A 27,561-nucleotide genomic window follows, 5' to 3' on the forward strand; every position below is an offset into this window, starting at 1 on the left:
TCTGCTGCACTGCAAATTATAGCAGGAGTAAGTTTCAAGACTTCATTGTTAGAGAAAAAACTTTTATTCAAGAAATAAGGTTTTTTTTTTTTTTTTGCTATTAAATAGTTATATTAGGTCAGGCGAGTGAAATTTATACCTCCATAAGGTGTACAGTTTAGGTTTTGGTTTTTTTTTTAGGTCGTGATTCACAGATGTGTTCACAGCTGGTAGACATCTGGAATGCAGTGATCTTTATATCATGAAATACTGAGGTACAGTATTTAATTCCACCGTGTGAAAGAGAAGCAATTTAATGAGCAGAAAGTGTGACTTTACTGAATATCATAGAATCCTCAACCACAAGCAGCTGTTTACCAACCAAAAAAAAAAAGGGAAGAACAGGGTCTTCCCAGTGTTTTGGGAACTTCTTACATGGTTGGCTGTCTGTGAATATCACTTTCCATGGAAGCTGTAGTTCTTCTAATTATGGCTGGATTAAGGTTTGGGCTTTTATTTTCTCAGCACTCTACTGGAGAGATGGTTCATCCAAAAACTGCCAAGACCCCCAGTCTTGCTGTCTGAATGGGCCTGTCTCCAAGTTCTTACCACTGGAGTTAAATTTTCCTTCTTTTCACTCTTGTAGAGTCAAGGCTTTCACTTTCCATTTTCAGGATTTAATCTTCTCGGGTTCTGATCTCAAAACTTGCTTTCAAGAATGGAGTTAAAAATCACTTCCACTCAGAAATAAACAACCCCTCATTTTTTAAAGGGGTAAAGACCTTTCAACCTGGACACATCCCAGTTCACCAGCTGCCTTCTTTAATTGTCCAATCAATTTTCTTCTCTCCCTCCTCTGTCTGTGTGTCTCTCCAACTCTTGCTCATCAATTAGAGAGTACTATATTCTAAATGTAAAAAAATCTCTGAACAGAGAGGGGCGGAAGATGGCGGCGGGAGTAGAGCAGCGGAAATCTCCTCCCAAAACAACATATATCTATGAAAATATAACAAAGACAACCCTTCCTAGAATAAAGACCAGAGGACACAGGACAATATCCAGACCACATCCGCACCTGAGAGAACCCAGCGCCTTGCCAAGGGGGTAAGATACAAGCCCCGGCCCCGCGGGAGCCGAGCGCCCCTCCCCCCAGCTCCCGGCGGGAGAAGAGCAGGCAGAGCGGGAGGGAGACGGAGCCCAGGACTGCCGAACACCCAGCCCCAGCCATCCGGGCCAGAGTGCAGGGCGCTCGATACTGGGAAAACAGGGCAGCAAGAACAGTGAGCGGGCACTTGAGGCCGGGAGCTGGAGGACATAAGAAAAGCGCGCGACCATTTTTTTTTTCTTTGCTTTTTTGCTGTTTTGTTTTGGCGAGCGCTTTTTGGAAGTCTTAAAGGGATAGGGACCCCAATACTAGGGAAACAGGGCAGCAAGACCAGTGAGCAGAGGCCTGAGGCTGGCACCGGAGAATAAAGAAAAACGAGCGACCACCCTTTTTTTTTTTAATTAAAAAAAAAATTTTTTTTTTTTTTTAATTTAAAAATTTTTTTCTTTTTTTTTTTGCTGGTCGTTGTTTTGTTTTGGCGGGTGCTTTTTGGAAGTCTTAAAGGGGCAGGGCGGGTCACTTAATCCAGAGGTAGGGAATCCGGGATCTCTGAGCACCCTAACCCCTGGGCTGCAGGGAGCAGGGAGGCCCCTTACGGAGATAAATAGCCTCCCAGCAGCTCCTGCTCCAACGCGACTCCACCATTTTGGAGCAGCTGCCCGAGCCAGGCCACGCCCACAGCAACAGCGGAGATTAACTCCATAGCAGCCGGGCAGGAAGCAGAAGCCCTGTCTGCGCGCAGCTGCGCAGCACAAGCCACTAGAGGCCGCTGTTCTCCCAGGAGAGGAGGGCCACACACCAACAAGAAAGGAAGTCCTTCCAGCCGTCACTCGTCCCAGTTCTGCAGACTATTCCTATCACCATGAAAAGGCAAAGCTACAGGCAGACAAAGATCACAGAGACAACACCAGAGAAGGAGACAGACCTAACCAGTCTTCCTGACAAAGAATTCAAAATAAGAATCATAAACATGCTGACAGAGATGCAGAGAAATACGCAAGAGAAATGGGATGAAGTCCGGAGGGAGATCACAGATGCCAGAAAGGAGATCGCAGAAATGAAACAAACTCTGGAAGGGTTTATAAGCAGAATGGATAGGATGCAAGAGGCCATTGATGGAATTGAAACCAGAGAACAGGAACACATAGAAGCTGATATAGAGAGAGACAAAAGGATCTCCAGGAATGAAACAATATTAAGAGAACTGTGTGACCAATCCAAAAGGAACAATATCCATATTATAGGGGTTCCAGAAGAAGAAGAGAGAGGAAAAGAGATGGAAAGTATCTTAGAAGAAATAATTGCTGAAAACTTCCCCAAACTGGGGGAGGAAATAATCGAACAGACCACGGAAATACACAGAACCCCCAACAGAAAGGATCCAAGAAGGACAACACCAAGACACATAATAATTAAAATGGCAAAGATCAAGGACAAGGAAAGAGTGTTAAAGGCAGCTAGAGAGAAAAAGGTCACCTATAAAGGGAAACCCATCAGGCTAACGTCAGATTTCTCAACAGAAACCCCACAGGCCAGAAGAGAATGGCATGATATATTTAATACAATGAAACAGAAGGTCCTTGAACCAAGGATACTGTATCCAGCACGACTGTCATTCAAATATGATGGTGGGATTAAACAATTCCCAGACAAACAAAAGCTGAGGGAATTTGCTTTCCACAAACCACCTCTACAGAACATCTTACAGGGACTGCTCTAGATGGGAGCACTCCTAGAAAGAGCACAGCACAAAACACCCAACATATGAAGAATCGAGGAGGAGGAACAAGAAGGGAGAGAAGAAAAGAATTTCCAGACACTGCATATAACAGCTCAATAAGCGAGCTAAGTTAGGCAGTAAGATACTAAAGAGGCTAACCTTGAACCTTTGGTAACCACGAATTTAAAGCCTGCAATGGCAATAAGTACATATCTTTCAATAGTCACCCTAAATGTTAATGGGTTGAATACACCAATCAAAAGACACAGAGTAACAGAATGGATAAAAAAGCAAGACCCATCTATATGCTGCTTACAAGAAACTCACCTCAAACCCAAAGACATGTACAGACTAAAAGTCAAGGGATGGAAAAACATATTTCAACCAAACAACAGTGAGAAGAAAGCAGGAGTTGCAGTACTAATATCAGACAAAATAGACTTCAAAACAAAGAAAGTAACAAGAGATAAAGAAGGACACTACATAATGATAAAGGGCTCAGTCAAACAAGAGGATATAACCATTCTAAATATATATGCACCCAACACAGGAGCCCCAGCATATGTGAAACAAATACTAACAGAACTAAAGGGGGATATAGACTGCAATGCATTCATTCTAGGAGACTTCAACACAACACTCACCCCAAAGGATAGATCCACTGGGCAGAAAATAAGTAAGGACATGGAAGCACTGAACAACACAGTAGAGCAGATGGACCTAACAGACATCTATAGAACTCTACATCCAAAAGCAACAGGATATACATTCTTCTCAAGTGCACATGGAACATTCTCCAGAATAGACCACATACTAGGCCACAAAAAGAGCCTCAGAAAATTCCAAAAGATTGAAATCCTACCAACCAACTTTTCAGACCACAAAGGCATAAAACTAGAAATAAACTGTACAAAGAAAGCAAAGAGGCTCACGAACACATGGAGGCTTAACAACACGCTCCTAAATAATCAATGGATCAATGACCAAATCAAAATGGAGATCCAGCAATATATGGAAACAAATGACAACAACAACACTAAGCCCCAACTTCTGTGGGACACAGCAAAAGCAGTCTTAAGAGGAAAGTATATAGCAATCCAAGCATATTTAAAAAAGGAAGAGCAATCCCAAATGAATGGTCTAATGTCACAATTATCGAAATTGGAAAAAGAAGAACAGATGAGGCCTAAGGTCAGCAGAAGGAGGGACATAATAAAGATCAGAGAAGAAATAAATAAAATTGAGAAGAATAAAACAATAGCAAAAATCAATGAAACCAAGAGCTGGTTCTTCGAGAAAATTAACAAAATAGATAAGCCTCTAGCCAGACTTATTAAGAAGAAAAGAGAGTCAGCACAAATCAACAGTATCAGAAACGAGAAAGGAAAAATCACGACGGACCCCACAGAAATACAAAGAATTATTAGAGAATACTATGAAAACCTATATGCTAACAAGCTGGGAAACCTAGGAGAAATGGACAACTTCCTAGAAAAATACAACCTTCCAAGATTGACCCAGGAAGAAACAGAAAATCTAAACAGACCAATTACCAGCAACGAAATTGAAGCGGTAATCAAAAAACTACCAAAGAACAAAACCCCCAGGCCAGATGGATTTACCTCGGAATTTTATCAGACATACAGGGAAGACATAATACCCATTCTCCTTAAAGTTTTCCAAAAAATAGAGGAGGAGGGGATACTCCCAAACTCATTCTATGAAGCTAACATCACCCTAATACCAAAACCAGGCAAAGACCCCACCAAAAAAGAAAACTACAGACCAATATCCCTGATGAACGTAGATGCAAAAATACTCAACAAAATATTAGCAAACCGAATTCAAAAATACATCAAAAGGATCATACACCATGACCAAGTGGGATTCATCCCAGGGATGCAAGGATGGTACAACATTCGAAAGTCCATCAACATCATCCCCCACATCAACAAGAAGAAAGACAAAAACCACATGATCATCTCCATAGATGCTGAAAAAGCATTTGACAAAGTTCAACATCCATTCATGTTAAAGACTCTCAGCAAAATGGGAATAGGGGGCAAGTACCTCAACATAATAAAGGCCATCTATGATAAACCCACAGCCAACATTATATTGAACAGCGAGAAGCTGAAAGCATTTCCTCTGAGATCGGAAACTAGACAGGGATGCCCACTCTCTCCACTGTTATTTAACATAGTACTGGAGGTCCTAGCCATGGCAATTAGACAAAACAAAGAAATAAAAGGAATCCAGATTGGTAAAGAAGAAGTTAAACTGTCACTATTTGCAGATGACATGATACTGTGCATAAAAAACCCTAAAGACTCCACCCCAAAACTACTAGAACTGATATCGGAATACAGCAAAGTATTTTGCTGTTGATTTTGCAGGATACAAAATCAACACACAGAAATCTGTGGCTTTCCTATATACTAACAATGAACCAACAGAAAGAGAAATCAGGAAAACAACTCCATTCACAATTGCATCCAAAAAAATAAAATACCTAGGAATAAACCTAACCAAAGAAGTGAAAGACTTATACTCTGAAAACTACAAGTCACTCTTAAGAGAAATTAAAGGGTACACTAACAGATGGAAACTCATCCCATGCTCGTGGCTAGGATGAATTAATATCGTCAAAATGGCCATTCTGCCCAAAGCAATATACAGATTTGATGCAATCCCTATGAAACTACCAGCAACATTCTTCAATGAACTGGAACAAATAATTCAAAAATTCATATGGAAACACCAAAGACCCCGAATAGCCAAAGCAATCCTGAGAAAGAAGAATAAAGTAGGGGGGATCTCACTCCCCAACTTCAAGCTCTACTGTAAAGCCATAGTAATCAAGACAATTTGGTACTGGCACAAGAGCAGAGCCACAGACCAATGGAACAGACTAGAGAATCCAGACATTAACCCAGACATATATGGTCAATGAATATTTGATAAAGGAGCCATGGACATACAATGGCGAAATGACAGTCTCTTCAACAGGTGGTGCTGGCAAAACTGGACAGCTACATATAGGAGAATGAATCTGGACCATTGTCTAACCCCATATACAAAAGTAAACTCAAAATGGATCAAAGACCTGAATGTAAGCCATGAAACCATTAAACTCTTGGAAGAAAACATAGGCAAAAACCTCTTAGACATAAACATGAGTGACCTCTTCTTGAACATATCTCCCCAGGCTAGGAAAACAACAGCAAAAATGAGTAAGTGTGGGAGAATATATTTGAAAATGACACATCCGATAAAGGCTTGACATCCAGAATATATAAAGAGCTCACACGCCTCAACAAACAAAAAACAAATAACCCAATTAAAAAATGGGCAGAGGAACTGAACAGACAGTTCTCCAAAACAGAAATACAGATGGCCAACAGACACATGAAAAGATGCTCCACATCGCTAATTATCAGAGAAATGCAAATTAAAACTACAATGAGGTATCACCTCACACCAGTAAGGATGGCTGCCATCCAAAAGACAAACAACAACAAATGTTGACGAGGCTGTGGAGAAAGGGGAACCCTCCTACACTGCTGGTGGGAATGTAAGTTAGTTCAACCATTGTGGAAAGCAGTATGGAGGTACATCAAAATGCTCAAAACAGACTTACCATTTGACCCAGGAATTGCACTCCTAGGAATTTACCCAAAGTATGCAGCAATCAAGTATGAGAAAGATCAGTGCACCCCTATGTTTATTGCAGCACTATTTACAATAGCCAAGAATTGGAAGCAACCTAAATGTCCATCGATAGATGAATGGATAAAGAAGATGTGGTACATATACACAATGGAATACTACTCAGCCATTAGAAAAGGGCAAATCCTACCATTTGCAGCAACATGGATGGAGCTGGAGGGTATTATGCTCAGTGAAACAAGCCAAGCAGAGAAAGAGAAATACCAAATGATTTCACTTATCTGTGGAATATAAGAACAAAGGAAAAACTGAAGGAACAAAACAGCAGCAGAATCACAGAACTCAAGAATGGACTAACAGGTACCAAAGGGAAAGGGACTGGGGAGGATGGGTGGGTAGGGAGGGATAAGGGGGGGGAGAAGTAGGGGGGTATTAAGATTAACATGCATGGGGGGGTAGGAGAAAAGGGTGGGCTGTACAACACAGAGAAGGCAAGTAGTGATTCTACAACATTTTGCTATGCTGATGGACAGTGACTGTAAAGGGGTTTATAGGGGACACCTGGTATAGGGGAGAGCCTAGTAAACATAATATTCGTCATGTAAGTGTAGATTAGTGATACCAAAAACAAAGCAAAACAAAACAAAACAAAACAAAAAAAAGAGCAGTTCCTGTGTGGTAACCTCCAATGAGTTCTACACAAGGGTATAAAGGGCATATAAAAGTGTAGGCAAAGGGTCTGTTTGCGTTTATACAGAAGATCAAAGCCTAATTGGGCTACCCCGAAAATGAACTAAGATACGATATGAAAGAGAACTTCCAACATCAGCACTCTCTGGAAGACTCATGCCAGAAGATGATCATCAAAAAACCCCAACAAAGATCCACACACTGCTATAGCTGTAGATGCACTCATCCCACCAGCTCCTGGACTTGCCATGGGAATGAAGGAGATATCTAAGCTGGCCTGTGCATACAGTAAAACAACAAATTTGACTGGATCTATACTGTTGGAACACAACCAAGAATTAGGAGAAGTGCAAATTGTAGCACTCCAAAATCTTACAACTACAGACTATTTACTGTTAAAAGAACATAAGGGATGTGAACATTCCCCAGGAATGGGTTGTTTTAATTTGTCTGATTTCTCTCAGACTGTTCAAGTTCAGTTGGACAATATCCACCATATCATAGATAAGTTTTCACAAATGCCTAAGGTGCCTAACTGGTTTTCTTGGTTTCACTGGAGATGGCTGGAATTACAGGTATGCTTTGGTTATGTAACTATACTCCTATTATGTTAATGTGTGTGCGCAATTTAAGTAGTAGCTTAAAACCTATACATGCTGAAGTTACTCTACAAGAAGATATGTCAAAGAAATAATCAATCTTCCCATGTTTTCTTCTGCCTGCTACTTCTATAGCTTTTCTTCTTCCTTCCTAATTACAACCCTTAAATAGAATTCGTGCCTCATATCAAATTTACCGAGTATCATAATTCTTCCAAGTGGTAAAGATACCTCAAGACAAATGCTGGGCATAGAAGCCACAGGGCATAAATATGCAAAGAAGTAAAAAGCTAACCATTTCAAACAATAAGGCTTCTCTCTCACTTACCAACTTTACATTTCCCTGTATGGCCCCGGAAGATGACTGGTTAGCCAGAGACGGGTAAGATTCCTCAAGGGAGGAACAACCTAAGACAGGCACAGTCGCAGGGGGGTCATCAGGTGAGAAATTGGGGATCAACAGAGGTGAGGCTTAGAACCTCACCCCCCCGTTCTGAGAGAAATCTTCTGCATACGTGGATGTTTTATTGCCCTTGTCTAGCTTGGATTAACACATAGTCTACAGGCACACACCTGATCATCTACATTTGCTCTCTTACAACACTAAACTGTTTTCTACCTTTATCTTGTATCTACCTACCACTTCAGCATTTTATTAAAAATAATAATAATAAAGAGAGAAATGTGGTATCCACATATAAATCAAGTATAAAAACCAAATGAGTATTCATATTTGAACTGTTTATAGTTCATAATGCATGAGCAAAACCGAAAGTTTCTGTGATGACTGCCCTTGTACTGTTCACTATGTAACTTATTCATTATGTAAGAATTTGTTCACCATGTAAGAACTTGTTTGTTATGCCTCAGAAGATTGGAGACTGACGAAAATTAGGCTTGGGGTGGATTAATGATTGTGCATTGAGCATTGACTCCCCTATACAGAATTTTATTGTCGTTAACAACCATTTGATCAATAAATATGAGAGATGCCCTCACAAAAAAAAAAAAAAAAAAAAAAAAAAAAAAAGGACAGACTTCCAATGGTAAAATAAATTAGTAACCGGGATGTAATGTATAGCATAAGGAATATAGTCAAGATATTGTAACAGCCTGGTAGGGTGATAGCTGGAACCTAGAATTATGTATATAAATGTTCTACCACTGTGTTGTACACTTGAAACTCATGTAATGTAATACTGTGTGTCAACTACCCTTCAATAAAAAATAATTATTTAAAAAAAAAAAAAAAAAAAAAAAATTCAAGTGAACATAAAATGTGGTAGTGCCATAGTTCCATGTGTTTCCTCCCCGTTTTGCTCTCCAATTCATAGGCAGTCACTATTACCAACTGCTGGATACTTTCAGCTTTCTTTCTGTTCATTCAATCACTTGTTCATTTTAATTAAACATTGTAAGTACTGTATGTCAAAAAAAAAAAATCTCTGAACATTCAAAAAGGCCCATGGGGGAAAAATTTTTTTAAAAATCAACTTTCACTTTTCCATTCAGAAATAACCATGGGTAATACTAGAGTGTATCTCATTTCCACCTTTTTATTCTCATAGATTTCTGAGGGTGGGAAAATTTCATTCAGGAAATTAAATGAGACATTAGAATCAAGTTTAAGGTGTGACTTATTTCTAGCAATACGGTGCAGAACAGGTTATAAATAATTCTCAGGAGTTGTCTGATGTGGATCAGGTTTGATGCCTATCACATGGCCTCCTACAGAAAATGGGCCTTCCAGAGAATGAACACTCAGTATCTGTAATTTTTAAAGATCTAAGAACAGGAGAAAAACAAACTTAAGCCTTGGGTGCCAAAATGAGGTATCTGGAACCATGTTATTTAAGACAGCTATGCCTTTCCTAGACATATGGCATTTATTTTTATTAGACATTGAGTTAAAAATAACTTAAACATCTGGTTTAGAGAAGTGCTGTTTTGGCTGCAGATGCTCACCAATCACTAAGATGCCCCACACCTCACAAGTCTTTGCAGACAGGCTTGTAGCTGTGTAAGCCAATCACGGGCTCCCCAGCAGGAGCCCAGTTACCTGAGGCTCCTCACCCTGACCATTCAGGGTGCTCTTCTTCTTCATGGACTGGTTCTCACCATGCAGCTCAAATCAAGAAAAGGAACTACATGGGATTGCTGAAAATTCATTTTCAGATTCAATTTGTGAACATACTGAAAATACTATCAACTATTGAAAGGCCAGTACCAGTTTGGGATTATTAATCACAGACATTGTAAAAGTAGAGAAAAATCATGTTTTTCTGCATGCAATGTCCTTGGTTTATAAAATATATCCTCTTAGGTATTAACTGAGGTAGCATGTGAAATTGCCCAGCACTGTCCCAGCATCTGGTAAATGCCTACAATTTTCTTCCTTTTTCTGCATGAGAGGTCATTCAACTGCTTGGCTGTGCATTCTTCTTGGCTTTTCTCTGTGTCTCTATCTCTCTCAACACACACACCTGACTCAGTGGAGAATAAGGGCCTTGACAGGCAAGGTGTGTAGTGATCTCCAGCAGATTTCCTAACCTGTCTCAGCCTCAATCTCCTAATCTGTAAAATGGGGGGATAAAACAACCTCCTATGCCAGGCTGATGTGAAGATTAATGCCTGCACCAAAGGCACTCAATAAACAGCAGGAAGCTAATACAATAACCACCAGAATTCAGGGCTTAAATCTTTCCAAACATTTTCTCTCACTAAGAACATGATTCTGTGGTTGCCTCTGCCGCCTACTACATGTGGTTATTTAGGGGACTCAATAACAACGGGGCTGTATCTGAGGAAGATGATTTCCGCAATTATGTCAGCCAACTCAGTGTGATACTCTGAAGCCTTCCTGACGTGCTCCAATCGATGCCTCAGCTGAGTAAATCTCTGCAAAGGAAGATCCCAGTGGCTGCTGGGCCAGCGGGTCTCACGAACCTGTGAGTCTAGGAATCTTAAGCCCATAGACTGGCATGAGATCCATTCCCACTGCATCTGTCTACCTTCTACTTTTTCATAGGCGGTGCTGAGATTTAAACATCAAACATTTTACACCCTAGCATATAGATTTTGACAGAGATCACCTTAGTTAGCTCTAAAGCTCAATCTTCAATGTGGGTTTTGGGAATCAGACCCTTTATCACAGAACCAGAAAGGTGTGAAACACAAGGGGAAGTGCTTATTGCTAAACTACAGTCAGTATTTGAGCTCCTATTGTGTGCCAGACCCTGGGCAGACATTTTTGGATACCTGTACCAACACATTATACAGTAGGCCATAATATCCATGTTCTAGGTAAGAAAGCAGGGCTTAGTGACGTCAAGCAGGCCCCCTAAGCCTTAAAATCTGGCTAATGGTGGAGCTGAGGAGTCAAAGCCTACAGCATTTATGTACGCACGGTTCTCTCCCAAGTGTACTGGAGCCCAGTCTGTATCATAGTATTAGGCCTTCCTAGGGTCATCTCTCATTGAACTTACAACAGCCCTGTGAAGCAGATCCTATTTTCCCAAACTTATAAATGAGAAATCTTAGGTCTGGAGACATGAACTAATTTTCCCAAAGACGTCAGCCAATAAATGTAATAATCAGTTTTCAGTCAGAGACCATCAGATGTGGTTTCCCTCTCCAGAGTCAGAACCTATCTGGTAGCCAGATCTTGGCAACCTGGGCACCTTGATGAATACTGTTCTTTAACATGAAGCAAACAATTTCAAGGGGGCTAAGTAAGAACTTAGGCTGCACAGTAAGGAAACTGTTACTATTCTCCTGGCGTCATCAGAACACACCTGTGCTGCGCGTGCCCAGCCTGCCCCTCTGTGCAGCTCCAGGGTTTCCTGTCCATTTAATGGCAGGGCCCAGGAAGGGAGTGGAACAAGGCAGCCCAGCTCTGAATTTAAGAATTCATGGTCAGCACTGTTACAGGTGTACATGGCAAACTGTCACATGAAAAAGTCACTGCCTATTTGCATAAGAATTTTTAACCAAAACTAACAACAACAAAAAATAGAAGTGGGCTCCAAACAGGGTTCTAACAGAGCAGTGGTTCTCAAGCCATAGCATTCAGGTTTCCTGTCCAGACTTTCTGATTCAGTTAGTCTTGGTGGAGGCCTGAGAATATGCATTGCTGCCAAGCTCTCAAGGTCTGCAATTCTGCAACTGCTACTGGATTGGGGACCACATTCTGAAAGCCCCTAGAGTGGGAGCTCCATGTAATAAGATACTACTGCCCTCATAGTCATTCTGTTAGGGCTTTTCTCCCCCTCCTCTCTCAACTGGGTTCCTAGAAATGACATGTCAGGGGGACATGAATGGCTTGGCTGCTAAGAAGAAGAAAGGTATATTACAGTAAAGTGACATGATACCAGGGTAACTATCTTTTACTCTAATAAAGAAATGTGCTTTTGTGAAGTGGAGATAAGTAAAACAGAGAATGACTTTGGTTATATTTCCCAAATCCTTTGCAAACACACATACTGTTTCAATATTCATAGCATATTAACATGAATTCCATTTCTTCTTTCTGTGCTGGAATGGAAGCAATCATTTATTTAGCCAGAATGGGAAGTGTTAGGTTCCTCACAGCAAGGCACTGGCTGAAGAGACCATTTCCACATACTTAAATATTACTTGCTAAAACCTAAAAATAAGACCAAACAACCTTTTATGTTCTATCCTTGAATGGTTTTATCATTTAATAACAGATTTAAAAAAATTCTAAGGTGGATATGTTTGTACTTATTGCTCCTCTATGTATAACTGTCTTATTTTAACTTCCACCATATTTGGATATGTTCAAAGTTGACAGGGGCAGAAATGTCTGATTAGGTTCCCATAGTTATCATCCTCGAGGGCACAGCAAAGCCATGCTTGGCTTTGAAAGGTAAATGCTTTCTTCCAGTCAAGAGTAAACTATCTCCAGAGACTTGTCTCCATCATTTGCAAGCATGCAGCACACCCTGACCAGTTAAGCTTTATTGTATTTCAGGGAATTCAAGTCACTGTGGAATGGGTTTCATTTAGGGAATCTGACGATTAATGGTTTCTTTACAGGGCAAAAATAGTTGAAGGTGTAAAAATAAGACAAGAGGTTTCTGCTGGCTCAGCTAAGTAAACAGAATGAATTTAAAAGGTAAAGCTCTGACCATGAATGCCAAATACCTGTTCAATACAAACCTTAAATGCCAGTGTAAATAGAGAGAGAGTATCCAGAGCCGTAAGGCACACCTCAGTAGCGATGTTGGCTTCAAGCAGCGACTGGTGAAGAACATCTGCGTCCGAGTGGCCATAGCCTGCATAAATTGTAAGCCAAGGTCACTGCCAAGCGGCTGCAGAGAGGCTGGTGGGATGGTATAGTCACAGTCAACTTTTGATTACTTACAGAAGGCTTACTTCAGGGCCTGTCTGCCTATTTACTTTTTTTAGGGGGGGGGTGGTAATTAATGTTTCCATTCAGTTATAACTCTTTTTGTACTCTGGAAGGGAAATAATGGCAGTAAACATTCATTGTGTGCTTGCTATGTGCCAGCCATAGTTCTATGAACTTTACATATATTGGCTCATTTAATCCCTCAACAGAACTATGAAGTAGGTACATTATTAAACCATGTCTGCGGGTAAGGAAATAGAGGCACAGAAAGGCTAAACAGCTTGTCTTAAGTCATAGTTAGTAAGCACAAGAGCCAGGAAGGTACCTGGACAAGAGTCAATTAATTGAGCCACTTGACTGAGATGTTAGGCTGGTGGGAGTGGGGAAGGTGGATGAGGTTTTAAAGCTTCCCACACAGACAAGACATCGGCACAGCACAGGGGGTAAGGAAATGAGCTAAGGGTCAGGCTGCTGATTGCTGAATTAAGCTTGGCCACTTATTAGCCGAGTGGCCTTGGGCAAGTTATTCGACCTCTTTATACCTCAGTTTCCTGATCTGTAGAATAGGGATAACAGTATCTACCTTGAAGGGTTGTGATGAGCATGAAATTTGTTAATATTTGTGAAGCTCTTAGAATAGTGTCTGGCACATAGTGAATACGTAAGAGTTAAGTCAATAATGTCAATAATGTAAAGATCTGTATTATCAGCTAGAATCATGAAAGATAACCAAGAGTTGACTGTACTGTTAATGGTATTCTATTTGCTTTAATAAAAAGCATAAAAGCCAGTATGTCTGAAAGAAATGCTTAAGAAAAGGAAAAGACTGAAGAATCATAATTTAAATACAAACTGAAATCTATGTGTTCCTGTAAAACCAATTTAGTACTGATATAAATGTAGTTTGACATACAATTTGAAATATTAAATTATGAAATGGTATGCATTAGCAGAAATATATATAGGGATGCAAAGATGTTACAGTATTGATGTAGATTACAAGGAAAGATAGCAATATATATAACCTCCTCACATAATGTCTTTCTCCAAGGAGTAAATCAACACTTACTATGTAGGTAATTTTCTTAATACTCCAGAGAGGAGGACATTTTATATATAGATCAGAAAAATAAAGTACAGAAAACCTAGAGAATTTTAGGGCCACTAGTGGGAAAAAACCATAAACTACACTCCAAATTCTTACACAGGTCACTGTACCATAGTACATATTGTCAGGATAAAATTAAGTAATTATCATGATGTTATTCTTACTTTTATAAATGTCAGAGTTACAGAATGATTTGTAAAAGACTACAAAGAAGATTTTCAAAGCTACTGAGGTGCTTTTTAAAAATATGCTAAAAATACTGTTATGTGCTTTCATCCAATTTGCTTTGCTTTTAAAAAAGGTGGTTCTGAAGTTTTCTGTTTGCAGACAGCATTATTTTCACACTGCAACAGAGTCAGTCACTGGGCTAGGCAACACATTTGGCACCATACTAGTCCTGTCTTCTTTTTATTTCTGCTATTTTGGTAAGAAATCTGCCAGAGAAAGAAAGATGGATATTTTTTGGTACTAATACTTATTGTATTGCCTTTGTAAGCCAAGTTATCTACTCATTAGGCAAGTTTGTCTGGTAAGATACAGAGACAAGAGGTAAACAAACAAATGGATGATCATTGTTAAAGTGATGACAAACCAGGGCAAGAAGGGACAAAAAAAATACCACCTTCTATTAGACCAACCAAAATAATCATGCAGGTGAAAAGAACTCTTTATCGAGGGCTGCCATTTACCCTAGATGAAGTTTTGTTGTCTGGGTTAAATGCAACAAGGAACTTGCTTTGTGTATTATTTTAATTTTTTTCTCTATACAAAATTGTCCTTTTCTTTTTCAAGGTAACTTACTGTCTAAGTGTATCCAAGTGTGACCATTACAGATGAGATGACCAACATACTGAAGAAATCCCACAGCATTTACTTACTCTTGGCTGAAGGTCTGGAACAGTTCAACAACTGTAATTTGGCAGTGTATTGTTTTAAAAATACATATCATCAATGGGCCATGCTAGTTATGTAATTATGCATACATGTATGAAAAGGTGATATGATAGTATTTCTCTAAGCTATTACACCATCCATTATCAAGACACTATCTAACACCCTTTAGAATAACAGTCAGATTCACATAGAAATGTCTGTCTGTGTCTGATTCATATGAGAATAAAAGAAATGGACCCTTTTACCCACAACTAGTTATAATTTCTTTTTCTAAAACTGTTTCATCTAAAATATCAACAGGATTCCTGAGCTAGTACTGTTAAAAGATCCCCAGGTAAGTGACCCTGTGGAGAGGTCAGAGTGGTAGAGACTGTGTGGACAGTTCACCACAGATACCTGCTCCAGGGACTGCTTGCCTGCAACAAAGCAGGGCATGAGGGGAGACTTTAATCAACAGTCAACATGTCATAGAACAACACTGGAAAATGAAACTGAGCTGGTAAATCCAAAATAGGGGTCTTAAGAGAGCAATTTCTTATAGTACCAGCAACTTTTTGCACAAGCTGATCAAGTGGATTCTGACCCACTCAGTGAGCGTGCTGTGTTGGCCCTACTGATTTCCACCAGGGGGCACTGATGGTCTTCATCAGGTCTGCAGGGAGAGGGGCGGGACTTCCGGATGTGCCATCTTTGGCACGCACGTCATGGATTGCCCTAGAGTCCTTCAGGGTCACTGCTCACGTTCACACAGTTTTCATTCTGTTATCAGTCTGAGAAGTGATTTATTCTAAAAACCCAAAACTTTTACACACTCAGAGGCCAAGGATGGGATTTTTTTCCTAATATCATCTGCTATGTTAAGACTTAACCTTACTGTTTCATAAATTCCTGTTTCCTGTACAGCTCAATTGAGTAAGGCTGACTACCTCTGTAAACGATCTGATCCCTCCGGTATCAGAGCTGATGTGGTAGGACAGACAGAAGCCTGATGTGCAGCCACTCGTTTTTTCCAAATACTAGAGGGCCTTTGTGCTAGAAGTCAGATACATATTCTCACAGGAGTAACTTCCATTTTGATTGCTGCCTTCATACTTTATGAAACCAGAATTCCTGTTTTTCTTTCTAATTTTTTCCTATGGCCCATAATATAAATCTAGAAAAATAATATGTTTTACGAGAAAAATACAAATAACTGAACAAGGAATTTTTTTCTAATTTATTAGCATAAATAACAACAACAATAATATCAGTTTGCTTTAGGGACAATTCCATGAATATAAGAAAGTCACAGAATTCTCCCTGTCTGTAACAAGGAATTTTCTTGTCAGAATAAGTCCCCAAATGTAGAAGAACTAGCTTCCTAGATGTATTACCTCATGGTCTATAGACTTTACTAACTGCACATTATGCAAAATATCAGACCTCTAAACAATCTATTATTCATCTCTATACCATTTTTATTGCTAAAAAGATTTTCCTTACAGATGGGCAAGGAGTACAGAACAGAATAAGGAATAATATTCCAAGACAAAATTATGTGATTTGTTATCTATCCTCTGAATCACACACCAAGAAAACAAATATGCTCCAAATGATATGTGGAACTAGTCTATAATCTCAGAGTTTATTCTCAAGAAAATGATTATCCCCATCTGCTGCTGCTTCTCCAAAGAATACCTCAATCTAATGTTTCACTGTACCTGAAAACAGTGTCTAGTGTGGGATATACACCCCAAACTGTGAGAACACTTGGCTTAAGCAAACCATGTATTTTAAAGTCCTCTTTAAGGATATTAAAAACATAAAAAAAGGCTGACTTTACATGGGCACTGTGCCAGTCTTTCTCAATTCTGAAACCCCACCAATAGCAAGAAGCACCAATCAGTGACAGGATACCACACTGTAAGTAACATGCAAGACATACTTGTAACGTCCATCTGATACAGCTCTAAGACACACCCAGATTTCAGGAATGCTAGCAAATGTGCAAAAAATGTATCTCTAAATCAGGGAAACCCACTTCAGAATCAAGGAAATGCGGCTTTATAAACAAACATTTCACTTACTATCTTGAATATAGAGATACGAAGTATCCAAACCCATTTTACTGATTTTTAAAGATATATTACCATGCTTAAAACCTTTTGAAAAATACAAATTTTACTTGAGAGGGTATAGGCATTTTCTGCATTTTTCATATTAATTCAATATTATAAAAGGAATTTAATTATCACATATGTTCATTTTCTTACTCATGCTTCCTACCTACAAAAGAACTTCAGAATTAGATGAGGTCCTGGAAGGCATCTTATCCAACTCCTCACCTCCCCATATAATATTTCAGTGACCTGGACAGTACCCCCAAGCGGCCACTCACCTAGTCTGATTTCACACCTCCATCTACAAGTTTCCATACCAGCTCATGGACAGTTCAATCAGAAAACGCTTTCTCATATTGACCTGAAATCTGATTCTCTGCAATTTCATCCAGTGATTTAAACTGTCTCTTATATTGAGTTATATGAAATAATAAGTTTTCTTCAAGCATTTCTACCTCCTGGCTGGCCTTTCCCCCTACCTCACCAGTGGGAAATATGAATTATCATGCAAATGAGTTTAATACATTCCTGGAACAACATAACAGCAAAGTAACTGAAGTGCTATTTTTATACTTTTTGTAAATGTATCACTTATTTGCAAACATGTTTCCTCCTCCCAAAATGGTTTATGTAAAAGTCTATATATAACCATCACTCTCAATTTGTCATTTGACACAAATAGGTTCTACTGATACATAATGCATGCACTTTACAGTAAATAGGTCCAAAGCCTTAACGTTGTAAATATTTATTTTCATGTGCCTGGGCAATGACCCAAATAATGAAACTCTATCTTTTGAATGTTTCTGAAATTGTTAAGAATGGCTACAGTAAGATTTGTCATTTTCATTATTTCCTATCAAAATCTGAGTAAAGATAAGTCCCTGCTACAGTGACATGTGTACTTCCCATGTTCTACTTAATGGGTGACAGGGGCATGCAACATGGCCGCCATTCGATTGCTTCTCATGGTTCTCTGCTGCTCCCTGCTGGTCATGCTGAGGTCTGGCAAAGCCTTTCCTACCCAGACAGAGAAAAAAGGGAAAAATGCAGGTGTACAGGGAACTCTTCCTATTTATATTCTTTTCTAAAATTAATTCATTTTAGACTCTGGCATCCCAGCAAGTCTCTCACTATTGGATCTACATTATATTGGTTGGTCCAACAGAAGGTACTGTATTCAATGTTAAATAGGAATTTTTTTTGAGACTAAATTTCCCATAAACTACCTAGGTACAGATGTAAAAAAATCATGTATGCACATATACATACATGATTACACACATACACATGTATACATACAGTATACACTCCCTTCTCTTGTTTTTGGCTTAGATGATGATTTGGAGCTCAGAAAGTTAGCAGAGAGAAAGGCTGAAGCCACACAAGTATATAGTCCGAATCAGAGATATCAGTGAAGACTGAGTTCTAGGGGAAGAAGCAAGGACTGTGAGACTTCAGACTAATTTGGGATGAGCAGGAATTGTAGGGATTCAGGAGAAACCTAAAAGAATCAGCAACACGCTGTTCACTGGGAAGACAGAAGAGAAACTTTGAGGATGGTGTTACAGAAAACTAAAGCAAAAACTACAGGGTGAAAGAGGAGAGAAGCAGGAAGGACGGGTTCTCTGCAGGAGCAGGAAGAGAGACTGGAAGCCAACCACATTAGCGATATGGTTTTTGGCAGCAAAACACTGCCAGCTGTCTCTCTCCTCCAATTCAAGCCACCACCGCAAAATCCCGTTGCAGCGGGGGAAACTGCTCTGCATCTTAGTGGATTAAGGTTATTCATTCCTGTGCTGATCATTCATTTTATTTCTGTTTGTTTTCTGCATTTCCTAAACGACTATCTTTGGAGGTAGGGACTTGGTCTGTTTATGGATTTTCTTTTGTAAGTGTTTTAAAATTTAAAGATTTATTTTAACTAACAGTGAGATAGTCCCCATGTTATAAATTATCTGGACAAAGACAATGTAGCAGGTCCTGAAGAAAAATGGGAATTTAATTTCTGTTTGCTAAATAATAAATGAAAACTAAAAATAATGAAACTCTTGTTTTTGTTTCAACCCTTTGACTGCAAAGCTAGAAAAAGCCTTAACAGACACAATGTTGAAAAATTAAGTATTAAATCCTTGAAAGTGTCAATAATGTACATTCTATAGCTAAGTAAAGAACTCAGAGCTAGCGTCTTAAGGTTACCAATTCAATGTGTGGCAGGATGTAACACAGATTTAAATTAATCTTAGAGTCTTATAAAGAGAGACAATAACCATTAATTTAATTTTTTTGGTATGGAAGACTGGGAAGATACTGTATTTTGATTCCTTAGCCTTTTTACATAGAACTATTATCAATTTAAAACTTTGGGAATATTGTTTTACTCTTAGCCTGTATTAAGAAAAAGGTACTAAAATCACAGTGAGTGGAATTGTTATGATTAGAAATGATGAGAAGATATTAATGACCATGTATTAAAGATATTACTTGGAATGAGAACAAATAATTGTCTAGATAAAACATAACTGCCTACGTCTTGCTTGGAGAAAAGATGGAACAATTCAGAGAACACATCACTAACAGAAATGGTATTTATTATAAATGATTGCATTAGCTTTTTAAATGGTACATGGTCGATACATTTAAGGTTGTTTGCTTTGGGAAGCCCTTAAGATGAAACACTTAAGTTTCTAGAAATAGCACATGATGCTGTGTCCATCTGGTGATTGAAAAAAGTAAATTAAAAATATGTTCCCACAGTTTGTCAGAATCTCTATTGTGAAGTTAGAAAGCCCCAAAGTTAGGAAGGCAAGATGAACAAAAAGGTCTCGGTTTGCAAGTGAAGCGATCTCATAAGCAGACTTCAACCTGATTAAATCTTACCATTGTCTACAGAAATTCCAAGCACACTTGATATCTTTCTCACACTGAAAACACAGAAAAAGTCACTTTGTTATTGGCTTTTCCACACCTCACAAATTGATTCATGGGCTTTATGTTTTCACAGAAGTTTAAGAATACATTCAGAGCTGGAATGTCAGAATGTGGACCCTTGATCAGTTACGTGCATAGGATCAGGAGGGTGAAAGAAACCCACCCCAGATGTTCTCAACAGTTGCAGGAGGGGAAATCAATGGTAAGCTGACTACACGCAATGAATCCAAATATTAAATTAAAAACATAAGAGAATGTTTGGCTATCAAACCTGCCAAATTCTGTTTTTAAAAATACTCAGTGGAGAGGTTGGGGCAGAGGGTTCTTTAAGGTCTAGTGCCGTAGCTGCCTGAGGTCCACATTATGTCACTCTCCTGCAAAGAAGGAAACTGCACCACGAGCTCTTCGTCCTACTTGCTCTGAGCTGGAAGGAAAGTCAAGTTGGTGATGTGGTGTGATGTGGCCTGGGGCTCTCCCCTCTGAGATGTCACATGAGATGGATGGCTGTTACATGGTATGTCATGGGACTTACTGTGGTTAAAAGTGAGAGAGTTATCCAGGCTGCCCAGCTGCTGCAATCTGGCATGCATCATTCCTGTTCTGTTACGGGAAACAGGCAATGTCTGAGATTTTCGATCATGAACTATGGGTCCCAACCCCTCTTGGTTCCTGCAACATGAGTGAAATGGGATAGAAGCAAAAGTTAGACTTGTTACACTGCAGCGAGACAAGAGCATTAGTAAGGCCAGGACACAGCACAGAGGGGACTGGCCACGTGCTGACCAGGCGCAGCGAGGCCTGATTAGAGTTGCTTGAGCCAGAGACACACACTCAGGCAACAGCTCTCACAGAGTTCACAGCAAAGCACCTGACGGCAGAGAAGCGAAAATCAAGCCAAAGCGGAGACCTCTACAGTTTTAGAGAGTACTTAACAGTACTTAAAAAAAAATTGAGCATCAGTCCAATGTGGTGCTAAAAGTTAGCATTCTAAAAACTGCCAAACACCACGAATCTTTTTGGATTTTATCTGTTATTAAAGAGCAAAAAAATATTTTTTTGATTAAAATAATGCATTCGAAGAAACAGAACAAACATGCAATGGGAGGGATTACACGACAGTTTTAACACCTTTATCCTTACCCAGGCAGGAAGGAGAAGAGCCACACACTTTGTTAAACTTGTCAGCAGTCAAGTAAAGAAAATAGAAAAGTGATCTGGGTTAGCAATCAAACAGCTGATTTCCTTCTGTGTACCAACACCAGAGCAGATGAAAGATGAGGCCAGTGCTAGAATGACACCTGTCCCCTGTCCCGTAGCCAACCATCTCCCTCATTGTGTTATTGTGTGGAGTAGAACAGGGCATGCATGGAGGATCATCGGGCAACATGCTGCTGGGTGACTTCACAGTGACACAATGAGAAGGCGCAGTATTCATAAATCCAGATCACCAAGGATAGAAAACATTAACAACATTTAGATGATCACTCAGGGTTTTTTTCACATGTAGCAGAGACCATGGTGATTCTCTATAAAGCAGGGCATGTCTTCCCACAGCGCACACAATCAAGCAGCACCATCTTCCCCTGCCTTCCTATGCCTGTCTTCTTTTTAAGACAGTCCAAGGAAGCATACTTTATATGCAAATATATACAGGGTACTTATGAGGACAGAAGATTTTCTTCAAAAAAAATTAAATTTATAGCTACTGAAAAAATAAGTTACCAAGTTATACAAAACCCAATTCTAAAATATTTCATTGGGCAGAAATTTTCAGCTTCCTACATTCACTGTGTTCAGCTCTGTGGCATTTATTCTATTTTGCACATTTTCCAAATGTCATCTTGTGACGTATGTGACAGTTACTGCAAGAAGGGTGTGAAGCTTGCCTGGCACAATACCTTTCTGTCACAAATACACTGTTTGCTCGTCTTCACATGACAAAGTTAAAGGCAATAAAGTCAAGCAGGGAAGGAGGTGTTACTGTATAGGGACACCTTGTATATATTTGCATTTAGTATTCAAAAACTCAAATGTAAAAATTACTGTTACGATAAAAAATAGGAGTTAATATTAAAGAATTTTAAGTACTACCACATTTCAATTAAAAATAGAGAATAGGAGGAAAGCATTAAAATACTCTCCCTAAATTTGCTCTTTTTAAAAGAAAACATTCTTTAACATAAAACATAACTCTGAAAACTTCTCAAATATCCCAAGAAAAGAATAGTTAACATAAAAAGCAAAACCTTCACACTCAGAAAGTCTTAAAAATCTTGTCTATTTCATTGCTATAAAGCAGAATTATAAATGAGAAAAAAATCTCAATTGTAACTAAATTTCAAAACTTTTTCTTAAAACATAAATATGTTTACTTGTAATTAAACTATTAAAAATAATAATAGAAAAATAGGATACTTAGACCAAAACCCCATACACACATTCTCACAGAATACACAACACAGGAAAAAAGACACATACAGACACGCTGGATGACTACAGGGCAAGAGTAAGAACTTGGTAAGGACAAGATGTGCTCTGAGGACATCCCCCCTCAGGAGCTGCCTGGGGGCCCACCGCAGGGACTTTCCAGCTCTCCGCCAGCTCGGTGCGGGACCAAGAGTCTGGTGTGACAAGGAGTGAGGATTTATGAAACTCAACAGAGCCTGTCAGATTAAAAACAGGGCATGAACAGCTTTTTCAGAATAAGAGGAGAAAAGGCTCCACTTTAAAAAAGGTTCAACTTTAGAGAAAGTTTTTATGGAAGTCCAAACAAATCTGAGCTGGACTGGAAACACTCTTTTATGAAGAATGAAGGAAAGTGCATGGGTGAGAAATCTGCGTCTTTGTAGCTGGGAGGCAGAATGGTAAAAATAAAAAAGGTCTCTGAAAGTGGAACAGGGGAAGATAAATCACTGAGGAAGGAGAAAGGGGAGAAGAGAAAGGGGAGGCAGAGGGAACAACACAAGGGAGCTTGGAAGGAAGAGCAGAAGTGCAGCAATGGGACCAGAAGGAGCGCCTTTTCAGGAGACACATGTGAGAGAAAACCAGACAAAAGACATGTAGGAAATATAGACGAAAGGTACTACCAGATTCTGTGGTGGCAATCCAAAGACTTCATGGCTGTTTATGAGAATTCCAACTGCCAATCACACAGTCGAGAATTCCCACACATTCAGATCCAAGTAACAGAATGACACACTTCAAACTAAAACCCCCACAGTACCTGGCTATGTATCGCTTCCCCATGTACTGGAACTGGTGCAAGCAGACTCTGCAGACAGGATGAAAGATTTTCAGGGAAATGTGGAGATAAAATTATTTTCAATGCACTGTTTACTTAAATCCATCAACAAGATCTTATTCAATAGTCTTAAATCTACCATGAGCCCTTTATTTCTGGTTTTCAGAAATTCTCTAGAAGGTCCCTCTAAAACTAGAGAAAATTACTAACCTGCAAGGGAGGCCCCCTATTGTGCTGTCAGCACTGTGGTGGGCAGTTGGAGCTACACAGCAGAAAAGCCCAAGATCTACAGGACTGTCCATCAGCTCAGGGTATAGACATTTATTCCAGGCAGTTTGCCTTAGAAATCACAATGGAAACCATATGCACTGCTGTACTGTTTGGAGTTGATTATTTGTCTTCATTCAAATGTACGTAAGGGGCTCTCTCTTTTGGCTTAAGTAAATGGACCAGTCCCTTACAGACATCAAGTATGAAGTTCTTTTGTTTTGTTTTAATATATCTACAAAACTGATTTTTAAAAAAATATTTAATGGAAGTTAAAATAATGTCTAGTAAGTTCTTCTGGTGCCAAATCTCATCTCATGTGACAACTCCTACCTTTATTTTAGTAGAGAGAATAGTCACGAGACTATGAACCAAGCCCATAATTCCAAAATGCACAAAGCTCTGAACACTGCAGGTTTCCACCTGAGTTCATGCAAATACATTTGGCAGCAAATCATGATCCCAACTAACACATATAAAGCTACTTATAGCTATGATTTTCCCAACTATTATAAATTTAGTACTGCAGAAATAATTTTTTACTGCAGAATCAATAATGTACTTGATGGTGGGGTGCTATGGAATATAATCTTATGTAAATTTTTCAAAAATCAAAAAAATCCTGTATTTAGAAAATCATCTTGTCCCAGCAGTTTTGGATAAGGGATTGTTGATTCGTGTTTCCTAAAGCAAAGAGTTTAAAGGACATCAGAAACTTAGATTGATGAGATAAAATGAGATAATATATATATATATTATGTAAGACTTCACCTTTTACATATCACATTTAAATTATAGCAATTTTTGTCTTACTTTCTGCATGTGATTGAGTTGTTTGATTCAACTTAAAAATGCAATATTTACCCAATTCAGCTAATAAATTTGTGTTCCTTTATTACAATGGCTTGTACATACAGAAATTATCTCTCATCTATAATTACCACATATCTAATAATTTAAGGTGGTCACTTCCCTCTGAGTATGAGCTCCTGGGAGCAGGTGCTGGGGTCAGGTCCAGGGGAAAGGGCTTAGAAAGTAAGTGTGGATGTGAATATATAGCATTTCTGGTTGAACTGCATAGTATTCTTCACACCTCTTAATTAGCCAAGAAAAATCAAAAGTGATGAGTAAAAACAAAACTACTCACTCAGATATTGTAAAAAAATCCATAAGTTCAGATGTTGAAGCCTTGTTCCAATATGTAAACAAAGCATCTAGAAAGTAAACATTTATTTAATCAGAATCATGGTGTGTACTATGTACATTATAAGATGGGTCAAGATCTCAGAGAATAGGCCTCCAAACCCTCCCCTGCCCCCTTTTATTGATGATCAAAGAACAAACCACAGTAACTCATCTATACTGGATATTATACACAATAGGCTTATTCAATTTAAAGAAGTTACACTTGAACACTTGAACTTTAATTTCATCATATATCACCTACTGCTATAGAGTACAAATTTAACTCACACACAACATGCTCTTAAATGGACTAGAAGTTTTAAAGAATACAAGTAGGCATGTAATCCAAAGTTAGGCTTTCTCTTTATCTCCTACAGAAATCCTCTGCAGTAGGAATCTATTGAAAATTCTTGCATTTATGTAAGTACTCCCTTCCCAATACACACACACTGAAATGGAAGTATCCATGCTACACACTGGTTTCCCTTTGAGTTTTAATTCAGCAGTGTAGCATGGATCTATCTCAATCTTTTCCAAGCTGTAAAATATCCCTCTCCATGGAAGCACTATAATTGAGTTAACAAGTCCCTTACTGATAGACAGTTTCTTGTTTTTTTACCCCTAATCTTTTTCTACCATAAATTATGCTTTGATGCACATCCTTTCACATGGAGCTTTGCTCCTGTGTCCTAGTACTCCTATAGGACAAATTCTTAGAAGTGTAAGAGCCATGTCAAATGGTATGGGTATTTAAAAGTTAAGACAGTATTGCCAAACAGCCTTCCAAAAAGCAGTGTGTGCAAGTCCTGTTTCCCAACAGGATGGTGCAATCTACTCATGCTTAAGAACTCACACCTGTTCTTTATCAAGAGGACCTGGCATATTTTTAGTTAAGGCAGATCCTACAAACTCATTTACAGGTAGCAGTCTCTGTATATGACCCTTAACCATTCAGTGTTGTACACAATGTGTTATCATTTGATAAATATTATGGCATTCTTACGTTTCACACTGAGGTTGAGAACTTGGTGAAAAGATTTCTCTCAGAGAAAAAGACATTGAGTTTTAGGGCCTGAGATGAGTGAGAGGGTAGCTGAGAGATGCTGATGGCTCAGGAAGACTCAGAGCCACGGACTTTATTCCAGGCCTGTCAAGAATGATGACAAGCAGGGAAATGGTGGGTATGTATCAAGAACCTGTCATGCAGGCCTGGGCTAGGTGGTCTCATGATTTCATGTATTTCATGTTACTGAATCCTCACCATCACTGGAAGCAGAATTCTAATTTACAGGTAAGCTAGTGAAGGTTCAGAGAAGTTAAATAATTCTCTCAATTATCAGCCTAAAGAGTCATGATGGAATGGGGATTTTAATTAAGCACACCTAATTTTACCTTATTTGGCCTATTAGACCAATAATGACAGTGGGTCAGGGAGCTTTCATCTTTCAGGGGTCTTGAGTTTAGATTCCAGAGGGATAGACTAGTTATTTGAGGCTGGCCATCCTGGTGTAGCGAGAATCCAGGGGGCTGAATGTACACTGGAGGGCCTCTCTGGGTCACCTACAGACCTTGGTGGCCACCCCAGCGCACATTAGACAGAACTAGACTGCCAGCCGAGAGGCCCCCAAAAGGCCTCTCCTTGCTCTGTGCTCAGTCTGTTAGCTGAGCAGAGAGGAAAGACGGAGATGACCTCTGGAGGATGGAGGGGAGGCACAGGAAGGCAGAGAGGAGCCCAGGGTCTAGAAGGTGCTTGGTGAATGTGGGATAAAGGAAGGATTAGCTACAGAGGTACACAGTCGCTTCTGGTTGTCTGTCTGGTAAACTACTCCAAAGGCAATTTCCTCCCTATCCCACATCATGCACAAAAATCAATTCTAGTAGATATTAAGATTTAAGTGTGAAAATTTAAATACTACAGCTTTTAAAGAAAATAGAGGAGAGTATCTTCACGACCCTGGGGGCAACTGAAGATTTCTTAATCATGACACAAACACTCTAATTATAAAAGAAAAGAAATTGATAACCTGAAGGCATTGAAAAAAAATCCTAAAACTGTTTCTGAAGAGGTTGTTACATGTTAAAATATGTACATGGCCTTCCAAAGAGCTTACTTTGAAGAATAAGTTCCACTTGAATGCAAAACTTCTGGTGTATTTATCTTTAAAAAGCAGTTACGTTCTAGTTATGTAGGTTTATTATTTGAAACTTAAAATATTCTAAAGAAAATTTTCAACAAAAGAAAAACAGAATTATAATGATGCCACTATAAGATTATAATGCCACTACCATGATGGAAAGTTTGGAACTTTTGACTCAATGGGAAGAATTCCAACTTACAACTCATGTATTAGAATAAATGCCCAGTGCTTTTGCATTTGGTCACCATTCAAGGAAAATCGTGATTGTCCCTTTTTAAAGTAGTTGTTTTAGAGTAAAAAATTAACAAAAGAATAAAGCTATCCAATCCTGAGACACTTTAAGCTCAGGGATGCTGTTCATAACACCTGAGTAACCAGGTCAGTCTGTTAATGCTGCTGAAATGGAAACTTGACATAAAAGAAATACTATTTTCAGGCCGAAATCCCTGCCCCTAGATGTTTAATGCTTACACCTACCATCACCAGACAATCCAATGGCAGCACAAGAGGTCTTTAGGTCCTTGAAAAGCAGCACTTTGTTTTCAAAGGAATTCATATTCAC

At 39.1% G+C, this 27,561-nt stretch overlaps 1 protein-coding gene across 27 annotated transcripts in view; it reads right to left on the reverse strand.

Annotated features, from left to right (window-relative positions):
• The window catches only part of DOCK9 (dedicator of cytokinesis 9), a 286,115-nt gene that overhangs the window by 34,903 nt on the left and 223,651 nt on the right, over positions 1-27,561 (reverse strand). For 16 of the 27 annotated variants that reach the window (XM_036893855.2, XM_057494434.1, XM_057494433.1 and 13 more), the window contains 4 exons: positions 24,824-24,890; positions 23,392-23,439; positions 20,701-20,837; positions 12,944-13,059 (listed from right to left, as the gene is read on the reverse strand). In XM_036893855.2, coding sequence (XP_036749750.1) covers positions 12,944-13,059; positions 20,701-20,837; positions 23,392-23,439; positions 24,824-24,890 — 368 coding nt within the window. Of the gene's footprint in view, positions 1-12,943; positions 13,060-20,117; positions 20,162-20,700; positions 20,838-23,391; positions 23,440-24,823; positions 24,891-27,561 lie in introns of all 27 variants that reach the window. The other 11 variants (XM_057494438.1, XM_057494436.1, XM_057494437.1 and 8 more) reach the window with 2 other exon arrangements.

The sequence above is a fragment of the Manis pentadactyla genome, chromosome 17 (genome assembly GCF_030020395.1).
Source record: "Manis pentadactyla isolate mManPen7 chromosome 17, mManPen7.hap1, whole genome shotgun sequence".
Taxonomy (NCBI): domain Eukaryota; kingdom Metazoa; phylum Chordata; class Mammalia; order Pholidota; family Manidae; genus Manis; species Manis pentadactyla.